The following is a 23,486-nucleotide window of genomic DNA, read 5'->3' as shown; positions in this document are numbered from 1 at the left end:
CTCTCATGAGCAAACAGTGGAGATTTTTAGAGATTAGGTGAACAACATAGTGGAGGGAAGTCTCCTTGTTACTTGCTTCAGCCTCTGCCCACTTGGCCGTATAATTAGATAGTACAGGTTGAGCAGGGCTACCAGCTGTCCAGGACTGGAGGGGACACACTGGACTGACCAGTGGGTAGAGACTCAGGGAATACAGCGACTGCCTTGAATACAGTGACTGGTCACTCACACCACTGCCCGTTTGGACCTAGCACCACTCTTCTCAGAATTTTTGGATCAGTGAGATTTTGCTGAGATCATTGGAAACATCAGTTTTCCATCCGGATGGCCAAGTACTTCCATATCTCACATAATAGGACTGGGAGGACTTGAGGCATGCATTAAAAGGAATGTGGACATTGGGAAGTTTAGTTACAAGAATCCAGGGAGTCACTCAGCACTGTGTCTTCAGAATGGCACTGGAGCACAGCCCGCAAAATCAGAGTTGAAGCACATGGAAGTCAGGTCAAGGAGGGAGCTCAATCAAGCTTCCTTTCTGATGGGGAACTCACTCCTTTGTACACTTCAAGCTAAATGAAAAATCTTTGCTTCGGAATTGTGGGAACATATAGAACTCTGTCCTGGGCTTCCCTCAAGCCCCATCCAGGGATAAAATTTATCCACTTGTAATTGTGGAGATAATAAGCTTCCACTAAAAGATGTGTGTTAAAGACGAGGTCTGTAGAAAATAGATCCAATCATGGAGAAGATATTGGATCATGAGGACTTTGACATCACTGGACACTGACCATTGCATCAATGGACCCACACTGTAAGGACTCACAAGTGGTCAGCATTATAAGGAAGTAATTGAAACTTCAAGGTTGACACTTTAGCTAGAGAAAAATGAGTCGTGCTCCTAGGCACTATATTTTGTCCTGGGTCCCTCTGTTGGCCATTTCCTGCCACCTTGAGCTCTGTTCCACCTTTTCTCCCTCCCAGATGCTTTACCTCATCACAGGCCTAGAAACCATGGAACTAGAGGGCCACAGAAGGGAACCTTGGAAAGAAAGATAATACTTTCCTCCCTTGGTTTCTCAAGTATTTGTCTTGTGACAATTCCCATATACCATATGTGACTGCCAACCTATGCTCACTGTACGGTGTTGGTTTGGGGAGTAGTTTTATTTAGTTTTGTTTATTTAATCACTTTATAGCTGGATCACAGCCTCTCCCTCGTCTCTTCCCAGTTCTGCGCTCTTGCCCTCCTCCCCATTCCTCCCTCTCCTTCTCAAAGAAGGGGAGGCCCCCAAGGTACCAACCCACCCTGGCACCTTAGGTTACAGCAGGACTAAATACATCCTATCCCACTGGGGCCAGACAAGGCAGTTTGGAGAAAAAGATCCAAAGGCAGCAGCAGAGTCAGAGACAGCCCTACTCTCATTGGGGCCCACATGATGACTAGGCTGCAATCTGCTGCATATGTGTAGGAGTCTAGGTGCAGACTCTTTGGTTGGTGGTTCAGTCTCTATGAGCCCCCACAGGCCCTTTTTAGTTTACTCTGTAGGTCTTCTTGTGTCCTTGACCCCTCCAATTCCCTCAAACCTTCCTCTCATTCTTCCACAAGACTCCTTAAACTTGGCCTATTTTTCGGCTGTGGGTCTCTGCATCTGTTTCCATGAGCTGCTGGATGAAGCCTCTCAGAAGACAGTTATGCTAGGCCCCTGTCTGCAAGCATCACAGAGTGTCATTAACAATGTCAGGGGTTGGCTGTCTCCCACGGGGAGGATCTCAAGTTGGGCAAGGCTTTGGTTTGCCACCCCCTCAATCTCTGCTTCATCTTTATCCCTACACTTCTTTAAAGACAAATTTTGGGTAGAAGGTTTTATGGGTGGGTTGGTGTCGTCCTTCTTTGAAAGTCCCACCTGGCTCCAGGAGGTGTCTACTTCAGTCTCCATATCCATGCTGTTAGGGATCTCATTTAGGGTAACCACCAAAGACTCCTGGAGGCCTCCCCTGTCCCAGATGCTCCCTGCGGATTTCCACTAACTCTCCCTGACCTCCCCATCCCCACTCTTCCTGCACCTCATCCCAGGCCCCCTTACCCTCACCACCCCTCCTCCCACATACCTCTCCCTCCATCTACTTCAGGTATCTATTTTATTTCCTTTTTAGAGCGAGAGTCAAGCAACCTTCCCTGTGCTCTCCTTGGCTTCTTTGGGTGTGTGGATTATAGCATGGTTATCCTGTACATTATGGCTAATATCCACTTATAAGTGAGAACATACCATATGTGTTTTTCTGGGTCTGGGTTACCTCACTCAGAATGTTTTTTTTTTCTAGTTCCATCCATTTGTCTGCAAATTGCATGCCTTTGTTTTTAATAACTGAGTAGTATTCCATTGTGTAAATGTACCACAATTTCTGTATCCATTCTTCAGTTAAGGGACATCTAGGTTGTTTCCAGTTTATGGCTGTTAAGAATAAAGCTACCATAAACATAGTTGAGCAAGTGTCCTTGCGGTATGGTGGAGCATCTTTTGGGTAGATGTCCAGGAGTGGTATCGCTGGGTCTTGAGGTAGAACTAGTCCCAATATTCTGAGAAACCTCCAGATTGATTTCCGAAGTGGTTGTACAAGTTTGTACTCCCACCAGCAATGGAAGAGTATCCTCCTTGCTTCACATCCTTGCCAGCATGTGCTGTCACTTGAGTTTTCAATCTTCACCATTCTGATGGGAATCTCAGAGTAATTTTGATTTACATTTCTGTGATGACTAAGGATGTTGAACATTTCTTTAAGTGTTTCTGGGTGCTGTTTTTAAATATGCATTTACTTTTTACATGAGACTCTTAATAGGCCAGAAAATATTTTGGCAAACAGTAACAGAAAATTACAGAACAGAAGCATTTCAGTGAGAAATTAGATGTTTATAACACAAAGTCCAGTTTTACTTTCTCCCACTCCTTTTCAGTATACTCACTTCTACACTCTGGTTTATGGACAAACATAGCATAGCCTGAAACAACAGTGCCAACGATCTCAAAACTCATCTTTCTCTCATCTTTATAGTTGTGAGCCTTTATATTTCAGGCTGAGCCATCTCTCCAGCCTGAAAGTCATCTTTCTCTAAAGCAGTGTCAATGCCTGGGGCAAATGGAGGAAAGCAGTTCACCATGGTGACCTTGATCCCAAGGATGGATTAAGCTCATGCTCCTACTGAAAACTCGAACCCAAAGTAGCTCTGAGCATCCCAAACCTCTAGCGTTGTCCTGTAGTTTTTTGAGGCAGGCTCTTGCTGCTTGGCAACAAGCTTGGGACTCAACAAACTTCTAAACAACAAAATAAAATGGGTTTGGTTCCCCTGTGAGCAATACAATAGCACCCGTTGAACACTTACAGTTTTTATAAAAGAAGAAAAGGACATGGGTCTACACCAGCACAGGCACAGACTCACTGCTGAGGGCTGTGCTCTTCTCCGTTGCCACTGACAAACTAAGAATATCCCATTTACTTCACACTCAATAAAAACTTTCTTTAATCACTATGTGTGTGTTTAGCTGTTTTTGGAAGCAGAGCCCAGACTTTGCTAGAAGGGCAGAGGAGACAGACTGTGAGAATATCAGAAATCCACAAACTATACTCGAAAGGGGGTGCTTTTTATATGCAGGTATTTAAAAGTAAAGGACCCCAAGTAACACATTTGCCAACATGTGGTGCTTGTGAATAGTGGGTCTCAGTGTTTCCCTCCTCGCCTGCGTTCCCAAGTTGGTTTCATAGAAGGCTTCATTGTAATCCAGGACCATTGTTTTGCATTAATTTCTATGACAAGGAACCCAAAACACAGGGTGCCCCTGGAGTAACAAAACAGAGTTAGGGAGACAGTCACAACTTGGCACAAGTGTGACAAGCTGTGGAAAAGCAAACGTTTCACTATGTGAAATGGCGTGGATTTCCTGGGAGCGACCTATTCTCCTGTAGACAGGGTCATATTCTTTCCAAGCACATTTCAGACCCAAGTCAAGCTGTGTTTTATTTTTTATTATAATAAACACAGTTTACTGTAACAAAGACATACTAGTGGTGTTCAGCTGACAGGCAGCACCGCACCACGCGCTGGTGGTGAGGGCATGGGGGTGGGGAGTCAAGTGATAAAAGACCAGCCGTCTGGAAAGTTCTCTTAAAAGGACATAAAAAGGCAGTGTTTTCTTACGGCACTAACACAGAATGCCAAAGTATCTAGCTGGCCTCTTGTTGTCACTTACTGCAATTTGTAACTAAAGATAGAAAATCCTTCAGAATCCTGGACTCTCAAATTCCACTTTGCTTTTTAGATTTTCAGAATGAAGTGAAAATACTTTAAGTGCTGATCCTGTTTCTTTCCCCAAGGCATACTTCCTGTTTATATATCCAACTTTTCTACAAACACAGCTGCTATAGCCATCCATACACTGAGGATTTTGATGAAGGAAAGAGAAATCTTTACAGCAATTGTTACCTGTGACATACCTAAAACATTCAGGTTAAATTAAAGTCAGGTTAAATTGAATTCAAATTCCTTAGGGGAAAAATATAAATCTTACCATATCTTGAGTGGCTATTTTTTCACAATCCAACTCATATCTCAATCTGTCTCTACTGTCTATTAGCTGTAATTGAGAAAAATATGACATTTTGATTAAAAATAAGAACACAATACCTAAAATGTTTTCTGCAACAGAATCTAGTAAAAACACATTTTAATATAGGAGCAAAATGGATCCCAACGTGATCAAAGAAAAAATTAATTTCCTACAGATTATTATGTTCTGATAACATAATTATATAACGAAGCTAATAAAACAAAGCCAATTTACTTACAACTTTTCTTGTCGCCCTAAGATGTGACATTACGACGTAACAGTGAGTCAGGACACCCTCCATATCTTTCTTTATGACACTTTCACTTGCATCAGGTTTTGATTGTTATGTTTATTTACATATCAAACCATTTATTTTGACTGAAAAGTCTCCTTAAAAACACATTTTACCTCTGTCCTTAGGCAGCTTTTTATTTTTTTGATGACACGATTGCTGTTCATGTTGGTAAAATTCAAACCTTAGTTTAGACCTTTGATCAACTAAATCAATTACTTGTACTTACTTATCTGATGCAGATCTCTAGAGTCACCGTTCAACACTTTATACTGTCCACTGTTTATCCAAGTCACCTGCCGACCTGTCACCCTGCCTCAGTCCCCTTTCCCCTCTTCCCATTCCTCTTGATGAAACACAAGTCTGCATCTAGCGCGGTGTCTAGGTCTCTCCAAGGACTCAGAAGGCATTCAATCCTTCGGCATGAGCGGCCCTGTCCAGTGCGCCTGACCACTGTGACCTCTTCTTCTTCTGTGCCCCCTGCTAGTGAAACCATACACCTTGTTCTTTAAGAAGTGGCTTCTCACTGACCTTAGGATTCCCTTCTGCCCCCCACCCCACCCCGCCTACCTCTGCTTCTTGGAAGCAGCTCTATGAGTTTCCGCAGCTGGCTTTGCTCTCCTTCCCACCTGTCTGTCCACAGACGCCATTGCTACTCTGCAGCTGTGGGGGTTACAGTGCTGCTGTAGGCAAGGGGGGCATGAAGCCCAAGAACACAAACTCACTTCAGGGAAGCCTGTTTAGCACAGGAAAACATGTGCCAACTCTGTCCTATCAGTGTCAACTACAGCTCTTGAAACTAAATTGTATCTAACTTGTATTTAACTCCAAGAACACTGTGTCCTGCAAAGCCAGACCTGGTTGTAACCTGACCCTAAACTTTGGTCCATGTGGCCACCATACTTTTGAAATATGCCTTCTGTAATTGAAGATCAAAGATTTATATGTGTGTGTGTTCTCTTTTAAATTTCTTTAAAATGTATTTTTTATATGTATAGTTGTGTTGCTTGCATGTATGTCTGCATCAAGGGTGCGCAGTGTACATAAAGGCCATCAGATCCTCTGCAACTGGAGTTATAGCTGGTTGTGTGGGAGGTGGGCACAGAACCCAGACTCTACAAGAACAGCCAGCATTCTTAACCACGGGGCCATATCTCCAACACCAAGAACCATGCTTTTAATTTTTACTAATTTAACCTAAAAATTGATAGTTTAGTTACTGGGAAATACATCCACTTATTGAAATAATTTGGGAGCATGACTCTGCCTTCTCATCTGTAAGTTTTATGAACTCTAAATGCATCTTCACTCTACGTGTCACTACGGGAGTGCATTTCAGGGCCTCAGGCGTGGTCCCTAGCACAGGTGAGAAGGCTGCGCTGGGGAAGAGCACTGCCCAGAGAACTCTAAGCAGGCTGGCTCAACAACAGGCTGTGCTCCTGAGCACCACACACCAGGGAATCTTGATACTGAAACTTCTCTTTAAATAAAGATCAATCTAGCAGAATAAGACAATTTGTTCTTGCCCAGACAAAGGAGCACCCACCAACATGTGGCCAGAAAAGAAGACATATTCTTATTCTTATGCTTCCAAGCAAAGGGTGAAACTCACAGTCACTTAACTTGTCCGTTCCTTACAACCAACAAGATAAATACTCATATATCTCCAAATAAGTGAGTACCAATATGCCAATGGGCTTTTTTCAGTGAGGATTCTTATTTATTATTAACCACTTTATTCTAGATAACAAGGAAATATGTTGTTAAAGTGACATAATGGGGAAACGGATAGGGCAACTTTTTCTACATCTCAAGGCGCCCTAACGTGGTGTCATTTCACCGATGGTGCTGATATTTCAATTTAAAAGGAGTCATTTATCAATGTAAAAAAATGTTCGTACCTTTTGAATAGTTCGCTGATCCTGGTCTGAAATCTCTTTGAGACATATTATTTCATCCTCTGTAAACAAAAGGAGAGAGAGACCGACCATGAAATTACATGCATAGGCCCCTGTATTCAAACTGCCTGCTTTAGGGCAGGCTTTAGAAGAACTGGCAGGCATGGTGCTCACACGTCCTAGCAGGATTGTGACCTTCACAAATGCCCTTGACATTCACAGCCTCCTTCCTGCTGTTAGGATGGCTGGTCAGATATGGAGTAAGCAGTAAGTTCAAGATCCAAGTGTGGCTGAGGGCTAAATGCTTTTCATCTATACGAGCAGTAGGCATTTTTTGCTGTTAGTTACAGCCAATACAAAGTGCTTTAGCAGGTGGCCCTGTATGACCACAACCTGAGAACGTTTTGTCATGCCATATCAGAAGAGAAAGGGAGTCATGGTGGTGTGCCATCATCCTGGACTAAAAAGACACTAAAATAATCCCATTTCACCAGTGTTCACACCCATGTTTTTCATCTTTGCTCTGCTTTCATACTGTAGATGACCAGAATATCATACAAAAGGGAGGAGAGAAAGAGAGAAATCACAAATATACAATAGTTAAATCTAAAAACCACTTTAAAGCAATATACTTATGGTGATGAAAATGTAATTTTTTAAATCGATGTTTGTGCTCTGAACAAAACAAAATCTACAGTTCCAAAAGGAAAATTAGAATGCAAAATTTGTATCAAAATGTGACTCTAAGTACTGCCTTCCAGCATTTTGCTTTGAAGAGCTAAGGCTGCTTCTCCACAGCGTATCCCAACATGTTCCCTTATATAGGTTATAGTTTAGGACATCAGCCTGTGAAAGAAATCAGCACACATGTCTGTTTACAGCACCTCTAAGTGAAGTAGAATAAATTGATTAGCACTTTCTTTCTTTTTCTTTTCTTTTTTGCTAAAGTTAATGAGCATTTTGTTTGTTTGTTTAAGAAAACCAAACACCCCTAGTTCACAAGGCAGGGCTCAATAGCACAAATAGAGAGAAATCCTCTGTTCCAGAGGCAAGTGGTTCTCTGTGAGATAGAGGCCATCCTGGTCTACAAAGAGAGTCCAGGACAGTGAAGTCTACACAGAGAAACCCTGTTTAAAAAAAAAAAAACAGAAAGAAAGAAAGAAAGAAAGAAAGAAAGAAAGAAAGAAAGAAAGAAAGAAAGAAAGAAAGAAAGAAAGGAAGGAAGGAAGGAAGAAAGGAAGGAAGGAAGTAAAGACCCTCTGTTCTAAGCAAGAAAAGTTGTTGTAAAATAAAAAAATAAACAAGAAACAGATAGCGATCAAACTGATCTCTTAGGTGTAAATAACTAAATGTATATGTAAGCGGAAAAGGCAGACAGTGATGAGTCGTACAAAGTGTCGCACTTATGGGCAGCGATATTACCTAACATTGCATTTTCTTTCAGGTTTGTCTGTAGCTCTTCTTCAAGTTCTGCGATGATTTGCAGCAACCTCTCATTCTGCATCCTGCATTCTAGAAGTTCTTTTTCCGTCAATTGTTTTGGTGAGCTGGGCTCCTTGGCAAGAGCGTTCTGCAAAGAGGGGGAATTCCATATTTCTACGCAGGGAAGCAAGGATTTAAATATGCAGCTCTAGGACAATGCCGATACAGAGGCACTATCATATAATTTTCTGAATTCTATTACACACTTATAATATGAATAGCAAAAAAGGAAGGGGACTAAATAGAACTGGCTGGAAGAAAGGCCACAGTACATTCTGTACAAAGGCCCCAGCACATGGGGACATTTTATTGAGAGGAATAATGCATATCATACTGTTTGTGTGCCCTCATCATTCAGGTCAATTCATTATGGAGGCTGTGTCCAGGGAGGCAGCTGGGCCCCTCCACCCACACTTCTCTCTGAGTGTCTGAAGCGCTGTCCCCTGTAACTAGGCAAGCTGGGGAGACCGTGGATGGGCAGCGCCAGGGGGTGGCAAAGTGCGAGGCTAAGGAGGGGGGCTTGTTGCCTTTGTGGCATTTCTCAGTGTCAGCGGTGCCAGCGCGGAGAGGAGCCGTCATGTCAGAGGGTGGCGTGTGCAGGCTGGGAGCCGCATGGAGTACAGCAGGCGCACAGATCTTCACACAGTTGGTTTTCTGCTGGGCGGAGGAGCCACCCAGAGGCAATTCATATTCTGAACATTAGCATGGCTTTGCATGCTTGTCACAGGGGCTGTGCAGGCGGTTAACACTATTGAAGACTTCGGTTTAAATCTCTATGCAAAGTGCTTGGTTACCTTGTAAGAAGGTTTCAGGATAACTTACAACAAAAGACTTTAAAGTTATAGTTTTAGTGAAGCAAACTCATTTACATTTTTATTATGTGTGTCTTTTGTTTAAATCTTGCCATGTCCATTATGACGGAGGCTTTTTCCTATGCAACAGAAGTTTATTTGGGAAAGCTACTCTCTTTTTCTTCTTCCTCTTGTCTGTTTCAAAGCTATTGAAAATATCTGAATATATTTGCCTATGGTTGTCTACGTTTACAGACACACTTAAAAATTAAGATGTCATGGGTCAGAAGGCTGGTTCAAAATTTTATACTCCATTACAGATCATGCAATTTCAAAGTAAGAGTCACATTATTATGCTAAAATAGTAAAACAATTCTACATTTCTTGCTTCGAAATTACCATGGACATGAAAATACTTTTGAACTTCAAAGTGACTTTAGCTGAATTATGAGTTTCTCCTTTTATTGTCCATTCCATGATTGCAAATATATAAGAGTAAATAGACACTCAAAAACAAAACTATCTTTCCAATATACTGATTTCCCTCTGGAGGTGTGCTCTGACTTAACTTTGGGAAAACAGAAAGTAAATTGTTAAAATGTTTCTCCCTGTGATCATAATGTTTTAAAAGAAAGAATAAGTGTTGAAATGTTTTGTAATATAGTAATAAAACCCTCTAAAATTCGTGAGCTATTAATGGATTATAATCATAAATGTCAGCTTTAATAGCACTTGGCACACGCTGTCGAGGTTTGTGCTGAGCTTGCATACAAATCTTTGAGCGTTTGACCCTACATTCTATGTAAGTTATTTCAGCATAAGTGATTTCTGGTTTACTATTTACCGTTATTGAGACAGACTATGGCTCTATTGTCCAGCCTGGCTATCCCAAAGAACTTACTTTTTATTTGTTGACTTACTTATTTATGTGTATGAGTATTTCGCCTGCATGCATGTCTGTGTATGCACCACATGTATGCCTGGTTCTCTTGGAAGTGAGAACAAGATATAGGATCCCTGGAACCAGACTTGCAGACAGTCGTGAGTTGCCATGTGGTTGCTGGGAACTGAACCCAGGTCCTCTGTAAGAGTAGCCAATGCTCTTAACCACTGAGGCATCTCTTAAGCCCATGGTCTTGAACTCTTCACCTTCTTAACTAGGCCACCATGGTCTTTGGATTCTAACGTGCAAAACGAAATGAGCACCAACTGGTCTAAAGAGCAGTTAAGAAACAGGATGATCTTCTCAAGATAAAGGGAGGCCCTCAGTTCCTGTGTGTCTCACATGGTTAAGAGCGAGAGTCCTGCAGGATGTGTTTATGGTCTGGCAGGATTTTTTTTTAATTAGACAGACAGCACTGACTTGAATCTGGGTAAGCCTGTATTTCTCTCCTGGCAGATCATGGTCGTCCATAGTCGATTCCTGTTATCATTGATAACCTAAGAACTACGTGAACAAATCAGATGATGATTAAAGTAGCTTCCATCTAATGTGTTTTCTAAGCCTCTGTGTGGGACACTGAAGTGAGGCACTTTTCCTCCAACATCAATCTGCAGCCTTGGTTCTCCGGAGGGTAGCCTGTAGCTCTGTCCCCACCATCTGTTCAGCTGTGGGAACTGCAAGTAATTAACTCTTCAGACACCCAGGGCAATGAGGACACTCATTAGCAGAGAGGACAAAGCCTTAGGCCTGGCTGCCGCTGTCCTCGCTCACACTCAAGCGGCAGGTTTTGTGGTGATGTCTCTTCTGCCATCTGCCCCACATTGCTAGCTCTGGCTTGCATAAACCATGAATATCCTTAAAAATAAACTGCATTCCTAAAACAAGGTTGAAGGAGGTAAAAGACACGGTAGTATAAGCCAAGAAGGTCATTTGCAATATTTTTTGGAATTTTAAATTCATAAAGGTACTCTATCCCTTTCATTTTATGAATATGAAGCCTTTAATTGTGGGATAATTGCATAAGGTTTATAATGTGTCTGATTCCAGGTCTCAGAACTCCAGGCTGAGTCTGGAAAGAAGTGTTTCCCAGCGCAGCGCAGAGCAGCACCTTCCCGTTTCCACTGTGCTCTGGACCAAGCACAGGTGTCACCTGAGAGCTTGTTGGAGATGAGACGTCTCAGGCTCCAGCCTGGCCCTCCTATGTCGGTTCGTAAATGAGCCATCTTCTGCAGGGGATGCATACGAACCAGAGTCTGAGAGGCTCCTTGCTTGGAGCAGTTCTCTTCTGTGATATGAGTGTCTCAGCTCTGCAGACTCCATGGGCGGCACTTGGACATCTCAATTTGTGAATGCTGGGTGAGGGGGTGGTTGGGGGTGGGCAAGCAAAATTCTGATGCGAGCCCTTGCCTCATGACAGCTATACAGAAGAGCAGGTGCTTCCCCAGTGAGTGGCAGCCAGGAAAGTGGCACCCCAGGACAGCGCAGCCCTGCAGAGCAGCCATTCTTGAATGACAGCTCTGTCTCATTAGCAACAAGCAGATCTGCTCATCAGTGGAGGGTGGGCAGATGATGATTGCACAGCTTGGCCATACAGGGGTTAGAAGAAAAAATAAAAGGCCCATCCAGTAAAGGGCCCCAGCTGAAATTCAAGTCAGTATGTGGTGTGCAAAGGCGCGTGAGTGCCTGCATGTACACGCACACACACGTATGGCACATACATAAACATACTCTAATTTAGCTTTCATTACAAATCAAACCCCACGAAAGTCTGCAAACAATTGATTTCCCACTGAATAAATACTGGGATGAAGTTGTTCACAGGAAAATTGACATTAAGAATATCATCTGGAGCCCAGGTTTCTGTGGTCTGAAGATACTCCCTTTCTGGGTGATTTGGACTACTTGTTGACGGAGCTTGTCCCTGTGTGGCCAGTCTCTCCCTTAGAACCAAGCCAGGCCAATGAATTGCAGTACTTAACATAAATGAGCTACCAATGTGACTGATTATCAGAAGAATCACTCAGTCTTACACTGACTCAGCAGAGCAAATTTATTTTCTCTTTTTCAAAAATATTCCTTGAGATTTCCCCTAAATATTTATTCATTAGTAGGGTGTTTGTGTGTGCGTGTGTGTGCGTGTGTGTGTGTGTGTGTGTGTGTGTGGTGTGTGTAGTGTGTGTGTATGTGTGTGTGTGTATATGTGTGTGTGTATGTGTTTAGTGTGTATAGTGTGTGTGTGTATGTGTGTGTAGTGTGTGTGTAGTGTGTGTGTAGTGTGTGTGTAGTGTGTGCATGTGTGTGTAGTGTGTGTAGTGTGTGTGTGTGTAGTGTGTGTGTGTATGTGTGTATAGTGTGTGTGTGTGTGTGCGTGTGTGTGTGTGTAGTGAGGGCAGGGCATGAGTGCCATGGTATGTATAGGGAGGGCAGATAACAGATTTGTAGAGTTGGTTCTCTAACCTTTACATTCTGGGGGTGGAACTCAGGCCTGTTGATGCCCTTGTTGGTCCTCCTGCCCACCTTGACACCTTAAGTGTCTCTCCACGTTCTGCCTTCCAGAATTGTGTGATGTTGCAGGGTGTGTTTGAGCCACTGGGGGGTGGGGGGGGGGCTGTCTATGATGAAACTTCAAATAGAAAGCAACAGCTGAGAACTTACTCAACAGGAGTTTTAGGAAGATTTGCTCCTAGAGAACTTAGTGAAATGTTTCTCACAGGCTGACTGATTTGCAGCTACTCTGAAATTCAAAGTAAAACTCTAAAATCTGAAACCTTTCCGGTTGTAGGGATTTTGGGACAATGGAGATGCAATCTGGGCTGATGTTCAAGTGTGTGTGTGTGTTTGTGTTTTTGTGTGTGTGTGTGTGTGTGTGTGTGTGAAGCCTTTTAGCTTCACCTATTCCTCCTCAATTCTGCAGCTCCTATTCAGTTATTTTCTTGCTCTGAGAGGTTCCTGATAAAATCCTGTCTGGTTCAGGCCTGCTGCTAGGACCCTGAAGGCTGGCAGTGCTGAGCCAATGGGATGAGCCCCTCTGTGCAGTCCTCACAGACAGGGCTCCAAGCTCTCCTGACTTTCTGCTGTCCTGCGCCTCCCAGTTGTGTTTCCGCTGGCCCTGCACCTCAGTGTGAACGCAGGGACTGGGCCTTCCCGCTGAGGAGTAGCAAGTAGGGGAATCTGAGCTTTTCCTTCTTGGAATCTTGATTTAAAGGTCATTCTGCCATCTGTGATGGGGGAAAGGCAGTTCTACACCACCACGGCCAATATCCTGAGGGCTTCCCTTATCTCTTAGTGATCTCCATCATGTGAAGCCAGATCCTTAACTAGGGCACTGAAAAGATTTTCAGAATGAGCTCATTGGCAGCAGAGTTGGAGTTCCCACAAAGACAAATTTTAACATGCATTGAAACATAGGGATTTTAACAGAAAGAGACACTCAAGTAAGTATTAAGACACATCCAAGTGTTGATGTGGGTTCAAATGAGAGTCATACCTCATTCACATATATATGATATTGTGGGTTCTTTGTCTTCAGATGGTTGCTAAGGAACATGAATGAACCACATGAATGAACATGAATGAGATGAATTGAACAGTAGAATTACAATTGCTAAGTTAAAACTCCAGAAATTAGGCTATTTTCACTGTAAACTACTCATTTGTGAGTAAGGTCACACCTGAGGTCAGATCCTCAGAGGCTTGAGGTCTGGCTTATTGATATGTTAACATTCTTATTTGAAAATACAATCTTCTTTCTTTTTTAAAAAAAAAAAAAGATTGTGGTAGGCTCCTGTCCTGTTCCCTGTCTTCTCCCACTTCTGATACCTATCCTGTTTGCCCTTCTGAATGAGGATTAAGCATCTCCCCTAGGGTTCAGCTTCTTTAGGACTATAGATTTTAGTATGTTTGTCCTGTTTTACATGGCTAATATTGACTTATAAGTGAGTATATACCATATGTGTCTTTCTGCTTCTGGGTTACATCACTCAGGATGATCTTTTCTAGATCCTACCATTTGCCTGCAAATTTCATGATTTCCTTGTTTTTAATTGCTGAGTTGTATTCCATCGTGTAATGTTCCACAGTTTCTGTATCTGCTCTTCAGTTGAGGAACATCTGGATTGTTTCCAGATTCTGGCTATTATAAATAAAGCTGCTACAAACATAGATGAGGAAAGGCCCTTGTTGTGTACTTGACCATATTTTGGATATATGCCTAGGGTGGTATAGCTGGATCCTAATTCCTAATTTTCTGAGAAAGCACAAAATTGATTTCCAAAATGGTTGTACAAGTTGACATTCCCACCAGCAATGGAGGAGGTTTCTCCTTTCTCCATCCTCTCCAGCATGTGTTGTCACTAGGAGAGAAGCTTACCACAGAGGGCCTCTGAAAGACTCTACACAGCAGGGAATAAAAGCAGATGCTAAGACTCATATCCAAACTTTGGGCAGAGTGCTGGGAATCTTATGAAAGAAGGGGGAGCTAGAAAGACCTAGAAGGGACAAGTGTTCCACAAGGAGAGCAACATAGCCAAAAAAATCTGGACCCAGCAGGGATGCAGGACCATGCATGGAGAGGATCCAGACCCCCTGCTCAGATGTAGCCCATGGGCTGCTCAATCTCCATGGGGTCCCTAGTAAAGGGAGCAGGGGCAGTCTCTGGCACAAACTTAGTTGCCTGCTCTTTGATCACCTCCTCCTGGTGAGGTGGCCTAACTAGGCCACAGAGAAAGAGGATCCACACAGATCTGATGAGACCTGAGAGGCTAGGATCAGATAGGGGAGGAGGACCAATGGAGGGACACAGTGGGGGGTAGGGAAAGAAGGAGGAAGATTGGGACTGGGAGGCGATGAGGGAGGGGGCTACAGCTGGGATATGAAGTGAATAAAATATAATAAATAGTAATAATAATAATAGAAAAAAGATTGCTCATGCATGTGTGTGTGTGTGTGTGTGTGTGTGTGTGTGTGTGTGTGTCTGTGTCTGTGTCTGTGTCTGTGTCTGTGTCTGTGTCTGTGTCTGTGTCTGTGTCTGTGTCTGTGTGGAGGCAAGAAGGCATTGGATCACTTAGTGCTTATTGTGAGTGGCCCAACATGGGTGCTAGGCACAGAATGCAGGACCTCCGGAAGAACATCCATCACTCTTAACCCCTGAGCTATTTCTTCAGCCCCTGAAAATATTTCTCTATAAAATAAATATTGTTGGCAACCTTTATAACAAATATTACTAAATTATGTAAGGATTCTTTATTCTCAGGCTGAAGAGATGGCTCAGATGTTAAGAGCACTCATGACTCTTCCGAAGGTCCTGAGTTTACTTCCCAGCACCCACATAACAGCTCACACTTGCCTGATGATGTCTTCTGGTCTGCAGATGTACATGCAGACAAAGCACCCATATGCATTAAATAAAGAAGTCAGACAGTGATTATCGGCTGTCTTCCTCATTACTCTCCACCTTCTTTTTTGAGACAGAATCTTTCGCTGAACCTGGAGGTCACCTGCTTGTCTAGACAGCATGGCCAGGAAGCGGAAGAGCGTCCCTTGTCCCAACTCTAACCACATGCTCTGTTATAGGTACACACCACCACACCTGGCTTTATGTGGGTGGTGGGCAATGAACTCAGGCCTCGTGCTTACATCTTAATTCATCTCCACAGCCCAGATCTGATTAATTTTTAACCCAGGATTATTGCTATCTGTAATCCTATTTATGTGGATTAATATTAATTTTTTATAAAAGTACATGAAACTTACAATTTTATCAAATTCGGTGTATTCAAATTGTTCTAGATCATCCATAAAATCCTTATCTTCTTTGTCTTTGAGTTTTCTCTTCAAGGCATTCATTTTCATGAATGCTGCCTCTTGCATGGCAGCTTTTTCTTCTTCTATTTCAAAGAATTTCTGGAGAGAAGAGAGAAGCATCATGAATCTGAGTAGAAACTTGTTGGGAGCATAGCCTGTAGAACCTCGAGCTCGCAGATCTCCTGAGAAACCAGTAACATTAGACACACGGAATTGCTTTTCAGTGGGGAAGGTGAAACAGCTGTTCTTCCACTCACAAAGCTAAGAACCAGAAATGCTTAGCTGCCTGGTGACCTGTGTTGTCTATTAGCCTAGGCTATCTCAAGAACCTACAACCAGGACGGAAGGTGGCTAGTGATCTAAATGACCCTGATAGCCAATGGCTTCCACAAGCTCACCAGCCAGAGGTGGCTAATAGCCCAAATGACCTCTAACCTCTATGCTATCTGTATGATTGAGACCAGGCCAGACCCTTATGCCCTTAAGCTAGATAGCCTGTTTCTAGAACCCATCTTCTTGGAAGAAATGACACTACCCAGAGTTGAGTTTCAATGTAAATATGCATCTTTGTGGGATTGTATTACACTAGGAAACTTTTTGTCCAAATTTTACTGGGCTTAAATACTTTGAGAATAAAGTATCTATCATGAGACTTCCTGTTTTTCAGGTTTTCTTTCTTATCTCTTTGCATGGTTCACTTCCCTATATGACACCTGCATACAGAAACTGTTTTAATTTGATTTGTTGTCTTGTAAATGTATTTTAATTTTAAGTTTGCAATTTGCCCACATTTCTTGGTCAATAGTTCTAAATTAAATCTCATGAAAAAGCAATGCAATGCCATATTATCTGATAAAACACAAAGCATGACATGTTCAAATTTTATCTGCCACACAAGTGATGGTGAAGAAGATGATGAAATAGGAGGTTTCCCACAGAATACAGATTTCCTGAAGGCATTTTCCATGCCACGAGAATTTAGTAGTCATATATCAAGACAAGTGCTTACCCACATGGAAGGGTGTGCAGCTCTGGTCGACCCCAAAGAGACCTGTACCAACTGGCAGCTTCAATCAAAACAGTTCTGGCACCACAGTCATAGATGAACTCATTGCACTGTGGACTTAGCTACACACTTTTGGTCTTGGTCCCACAAGTGCAGGAGCCGCTAAGAAATCCAGGAGGAGGTATGCCTGTCCATGTTTCGGGTAACAGGTCCACTGGCTTGTTATAGCTGCAGACCATGAACTGGCCTCGAGATTCATCCAATACTGTCTCAGTTGTGATTTGAAAGCAATCTCACCTTCTCAGGAACTGAGCAAAAATCACACTAGTTCATGCTTTTCAGCCACAAAAAGAAAACCCTAAAATTCCCTGGAACAACCCTAATTGTCAGTTAACAGTGACAGCCCACCAGAGGACCTGCTGGGAGGAATTTGTCTCCATGCTGTCAGAGGAGGCTCTACTGATTTGGTCCCACTGCAGATCATGAGTGGCACCACAAGCCATTTCTGTCTCACTCCAGCCCCAATAAGCAGCAGAGACCCATCAGGAGACATGTTCACACAGGCCCCTAAAGCAAGCCTGCAGACAGTCATTCAATTTCTTAGTCCAGGGAAGCCCTCTAACCTGGCTTTAGTCCCACAAAAGCTGTGACCCAGGGTACTCTGGATCTCTAGGAGTCTAGCAGAACACAGGCCCATCTGTATCCCTGGTATATGTTTGTAGTTCAGACAAAAATATTAAAAGTAACTATAGCTACAAAAAGTAGTTAAAGAATAAATAATTTAAAAAGATGTAAAGTCTGACATCCATAGTAGTATAAAATATTGGATGAAGGAAAATATTAAAGTATGCAGGCTTATATGTCATTGAAATTAAGTTACACCCCTCTCCCCCTTCCTCCGTCTCTCCCTCCTTCCCTCCCTCAGCTTTCATTGTTACTGAGCCAGGTTTTTAATCTCTAGTCCAGATTAACTGGAGTTCACAAGAAAGATCATACTGACCACAAAGTCACAGTAGTTCTCCTGTTGCAGCTCCCAGATGCTGGGATTACAAGCACGTGTCCCCATGGTTTACCACCAACGCAGTTTTAATTTTTATAAAACTACGCTCAGCATTTTCTAAGTCTTTACATTTTGTCTTTCTTTTAAGCAATCAATTTTATCTTTAAATTATTTCTTCCCTCCCATTTTAGTGTTCATGGTTAAAAGCAGTCTTCAATATACATATTTTTTTAAATTTATTTTTATCTGATATTATATCCTGAATGCAATTTCCCCCCCCTTCTCCTGTCCCAGTCAATCTCCCCTCACCCCCATCCACTCCTCCATTTCTCTCCAGAAAAGATCAGGGCTGCTATGGATGTCAACCTAACATGACATATCAAGTTGAAATAAGACTAGGCACCTTCCCTCATATAAAAGCTGGATGAGGCAGCCCATTAGGAGGAAAAGGGCTGTCAGAAAACACAGTCAGAAGAGTCAGAGACAGCCCCTGCTCCAACTGCTAGAGTCACACATGAAGACTCAGCTGCACCACTGCTACATAAGTGCAGAGGTCAGATCCATGCAGGCTCCCTGATTGTCAGTTCAGTCTCTGTGAGCCCCTATAAGCTTAGATTAATGGGCTCTCTGGGTTTTCTTTGGTGTCTTTGACCCCTCTGGCACCTACAATCCTTCCATCCCCTTTTCCACAGGAGTCTTCAAGCTCCACCTAAAGTTTGGCTATGGGTCTCTGCATCTGCTTTTGTCAGCTGCTGGATGAAGCCTCTCTGATGATGCCTATGCTAGGCTCTTGTCTATGTGTGTAGAAGAATATCATTAGGGATTATTTCATTGACTTTTCCCCCTTTTATTGCTGTTCTTGTTTGTCTTTTGAAACAGACTTTGCTGTGTAGCACTGATTGGCCTAGAACTTACGAGCTACCTCAGTCTCTTGAGTATTGGGATGCTGGCATGGTCACCATGCTCTAAAGCAGACTAGTGTAACTATGAGATATTTTACATAAGCTTCATGCTAACCACAAATAAAAATTTTAAAAATTCTCCACTAGATACATGTCTTAGTTTGGGTTTCTATTAATGTAAAGAAACACCATGACCATGGCAACTCTTATAAAGGAAAACATTTAATTGGAGCTGGCTTATAGTTTCAGACATTTTGTCCATTATCATCATGGCAGGAAACATGGCAGGAGGCATGGTGCTGGAGTAGCTGAGAGTTCTACATCTTGATTCGCAGGCAGCAGGAAGGAGATTGTCTTCTACACTGGGTGGAGCTTGAGAATAGGAGACCTCAAAACCCACCTCCACAGTGACACACTTCCTCCAACAAGGTCACATCTCCCAATAGTGCCATGCTTTCTATGGGCCAAACATTCAAACACATGAGTCTATGGGAGTCATACCTATTCAAACCACCACAGTACACAGAAATAAAGAGAAAACAAAATGAAGCATACTAATACAAAGAATCTAGCAAATCATAAGACAGTAAGAAAATAAGAATAAAGAATTACAAATCAGAATAAAAAACATAATACAAAAGTAAGTGTTGCTAAAATGTTCTTGTGGAATATATACAATTCACCCTTGTTCATTCAAGTGCTGATTTCTCTCCCCACTATCTGGTTTTGATCCGGACATTGCATTGTGATGTTTATTCTAAGTATCACCTGTCTCAAGTTTGTGTAAACATGCCACCATTTGTTCTCTGTACTGTCAATAAAACAACCAGCCAATGCTGAGCAATGGAGAGAATAGGGTGGGATATCCTGGTCTAGAGGGGAGGAGAAGAAAGGGAGTGGGAGGAGTTGTAGAGGAGAGATAAGCAGTAGAGGACTTGAAACCAGGACAAGAGATGAACAGGACCTAAGATATGACTAAAAGCAAGTATAATATAGGAGATCTGAATGGGAGGAAACTATGAGGCCTTGGAGAATTAGGATGGAGTAATTATTTACCAGTATTGTGCTCTAGGTTAATTAAATAAATCTTAGTCTCTGTGTGGTGGTTTGGGTATACAGATGGTTTAGGAATAACCACTGTTTGACTAAAAGATAATTCAACAGTAAATACTAATAATCAACAAATAAGCCTTTATCCTTCAGCAAGTACTTTAAAGTGTAAATAAATTAAAGTTAGTGACAAAGCTACATGTGTGTTGGCATCATACGTGCTCTGTGCTCAAAAGCTCCTCCAAATGGAAGACTCTCATCTCAGTCAGCCAGCCTTTTTGGGTGACTAATCATCTGAAGTACGCCAGCTGCACCCTTCAAGTACTTGCTGTAGCTACCTGTAACCTTTCACTTGATGACTGCAAGATCTTTGCCTGCATCCTGAGCAGAAGCAAGACATTCAAGTATCCTAATTTCACATCCAACAACTTGGAAAAGGTATATACTCAATGTGCAAGACTCTGTGCCAGCCAGACTGCATTCTGAAGTACTTAGTGTTGGCCAACTTGCCCCCGCAGGGAGCAATGTTGGGTCTACCGTTCTGATGTTCTTAGGCCACCTAGACATCAGCTCCAATGACTTGAAGGATGAAGGGCTGAAGGTTCTCTGTAGGGCTCTGACTCCTGGACAGTTTCCTGCTGTCACTTTGTTTGAGATATTGTCTCATCACCACTAGTGGCCGCCAGGACCTGGCTGAAGTCTTCATTGGTAACCAGCACCTGAAGAGCCTATGGGTTTCAAACAAGCTGGAAGACACTGGTGTGAAACTGCTATGTGAAAGTATAAACTGCTTAGAGACTCTTGGGTTGGAAGCCTGTGTGCTAACGAGTGCCTGTTGTGAGAACCTTGCTTTTACTTTTACCCTGAGTAAGAACCTGTAGGGGATCAACCAGATGAAGAATGCCTTGCACTACAGTGGGCTGGCTGTGCTGTGTGAGCCTCTGAAACAGAAAAAGTGTGGCCTGCATGTACTGAGACTGCCAACTACTGAGTTTGGTAAGGAAGCCCAGGCATTTCTGGTTGTTGAGGAAGAGAGAAATCCCTACTTGACCATCCCAAGCAGTGTGTAAGCAGAAGTCGAAAACAAGGGTAGACATTCTGATGCAAGAACCTGGGTATATTCTAACCCCAAAGTACTTCAAAAGAAAGAGAGTGGGATCCTTATTTTGGCCCATTGTATAAAAAAGTTACAAATCACTAACATTCAAACGAGATATGATTTGTTTGCCCCCGCCAATTCAGATGGGTATTTTTGCAAGCTAGTTGTGGCCTTTTGCTTCCACCGCCATCTCAGCAGGCTGTTCAAAGACCTTCTTGTTAAAATGCTGGGGTGAAGCTGCTGTGTGACACTACAAACATCCCAACTGCTGCTTAGAGACTCCTGGGTTGGCAGTCTGTGAGCTAACACTACATTCTTCCCACACTAGTATCTTAAGCACTCAATATAAGTGTTAAGTATCTTAAAGAGAGAGAGAGAGACTCATGATAGCCTGAAGGACAAACATGGGCTGAAAGTTTAAAGATAACAAAAGATTTTCCCTGCAATTGGTAAACCAAGGAGAATGGGGACAAACCTCACTAACATCAGACAAAACAAATTTGGTTAAATAATTTGTTTTCACAAAAGACAGAGGTCACTGCATTATAATCAATTTATGTAAAGGACTTAATAGTTGTAAACATATAATCACTCAGCATTGGAAAACAAATACATAAAATAGATATAAAATATACAACAACTGAAGACAGAAATAACAATATGATAATGTAGGTGGTTTGGTAACCCATTAAGTTTTTGTCTGTCCTTGGTATTGAACCCAGGACTTTACATGTTCTAGGCAAGTACTCTACCACTCAGCTACACCCCCAGCCTAATAGTTCACTTTCAGTAATAGAGCAATCATAAAAGTTCAGTAAAAAAACCTGTAGACTTGAATACATGAGAAACAGAAAAAAAAAAAAGAAGTAATGTGTGAAAATTTTAGGGAGGTGATGAATAATGAGGTGAGAAGAGAAAAGCAAATGAATGCAAACAGCTTGGGCTCTTCAGAGGGTGAAGGCATGGATAAGCTAAAGAATGGCAGAAACCGGAAAAGGTGGTGAGCTTCGTCTTATGCCAAGGAGCTTAGGTGGTCCTACATGCATGAAACACTACTTAGACAATGGCAGACAATGGGATCCATGACCTTATGGAATAAGAAGGGAAAAACAAACAACGAAAACACAAAACCAAACCCAGAAAACAGAAGGCAAATGAGTCAGCAAGCAAGGAGCTCATGTCCACTGAGCTCCCTGGGAAGACACATCCGTTGTCTTCCCCTTGACAAGACAAGGAAACACCGGGCAGTGAACTAGGATTAAGGGTGTATGAAAAGCTTCTAAAACTAAATTGTGGTGCTGGCTTCACAACAGCATTGACTTGTACTTTCAATGGGTACATTTTATGCTATGCAAACTGCATTTCAACAGTTACTTAATGATTTTCAGTATACCTCTGTTTTCAATATACACTAGTAATAAGCCATAAAGATGTGATAGAAAAGATTACACCTTCTAAAGAAATAAACTATAACACATAGGAATAAATTGGGTGATAAGACATATAAAGCTTACATAAATAAAATTATAAAACTTTTTTGAAATTCAGAAAACAGAAATAAATAGTAATCCGAGATAACATTCTTGGGTGGGTAAATTGAATACTACAAATAATAAAACCTCCTCCATAACTCATGAATAAATTTCTGACTAACCAAACTTTAATAAAAGTAAAGAAGAACTGTTGTTGAAGATGATATGACCTCCCAAATTATTTTAGTTCACTTGAAAGAATAAAAAGCTAATAAAATCATAAAGAAGAGACAGAATAAAAAAACAAAGCATAAATTTGCTATGCATTAGAGAGCACTTGCTTACCTAAAAGATCCTGGATTCCACCTCAGCAAAACACCCCCCCCCCCCCGTGCACACACACACCCATGCTCCTGTGTGTGTGCATTTGGCACGCACACACAGGCATGTACACACATCCAGAATTCATTGAAAAAGCAGTATGATTCCACAGAGTAAACAGATAGCCACATTTGTTCGCGTGAGGTAGCGTCTTCCTAGGCAGCTCTGTCTGGCCTGGAACTAGCTGTATAGACTGGTCGGATTCAAACTCCCGGCGACAGGGAACCTCTGCCTTCCAAGTGTGAGGTTGGAGGCTCTGTCACCACACCAGACTAGCTTTTTTTTTTTAAGATAGTTTTCATATAGAGCCACAAAATATCTAAATAGACTTGAAGTGATTCTAAAGTTCTCAGTAAAGAAAAGATCACAAATCAAGGGAAAAGGAACATCCACTGAATGGCATTCTAAAATGATTCTTAGTTTGGAATTAGTTTGGTAATGGCATTCTGTTATCGCTTTGTTCTACAGGTTTTATAAATACCTAAGTTCTTTTCCTAAATTCCCATTTTAAATACTGAGCATGTTTTTTTTTTTTCAGAGCTATAGCGAAATAATACCTTTTTAAAAGAAAAAATCAGGGATGATATGATTTTATTAAGTTTTGTTTTTGCAAATAAAACAATGTAGTATCTCACATTAAGTTACTTAAAAGTTAAAAGTCTGGAAATACGCAACATAGCTGAGAGAAGTTACTACGGCCTTAGCTGTCTCCAGGGGGCAGCAGAGAGCCACTCGTGGCCTTTGCCGAAAACCGCAGGGCGGTGGTG

The 23,486-nt window shown here is 42.1% G+C and overlaps 1 protein-coding gene across 1 annotated transcript in view; it reads right to left on the bottom strand.

Annotated features, from left to right (window-relative positions):
• C19H10orf67 (chromosome 19 C10orf67 homolog) overlaps nt 1-23,486 on the bottom strand; it is a 102,660-nt gene that overhangs the window by 58,715 nt on the left and 20,459 nt on the right. Inside the window, exons 4-7 of the mRNA XM_060372319.1 lie at nt 15,759-15,908; nt 8,214-8,361; nt 6,795-6,853; nt 4,563-4,628 (exon numbers count right to left, since the gene is read on the bottom strand). Coding sequence (XP_060228302.1) covers nt 4,563-4,628; nt 6,795-6,853; nt 8,214-8,361; nt 15,759-15,908 — 423 coding nt within the window. The remainder of the gene's footprint in view (nt 1-4,562; nt 4,629-6,794; nt 6,854-8,213; nt 8,362-15,758; nt 15,909-23,486) is intronic.

This window comes from Meriones unguiculatus, chromosome 19, assembly GCF_030254825.1.
Source record: "Meriones unguiculatus strain TT.TT164.6M chromosome 19, Bangor_MerUng_6.1, whole genome shotgun sequence".
Lineage (NCBI taxonomy): Eukaryota > Metazoa > Chordata > Mammalia > Rodentia > Muridae > Meriones > Meriones unguiculatus.
Note: the sequence above shows the minus strand (reverse complement) of the source record. Positions and strands in the feature narration are given on the sequence as shown.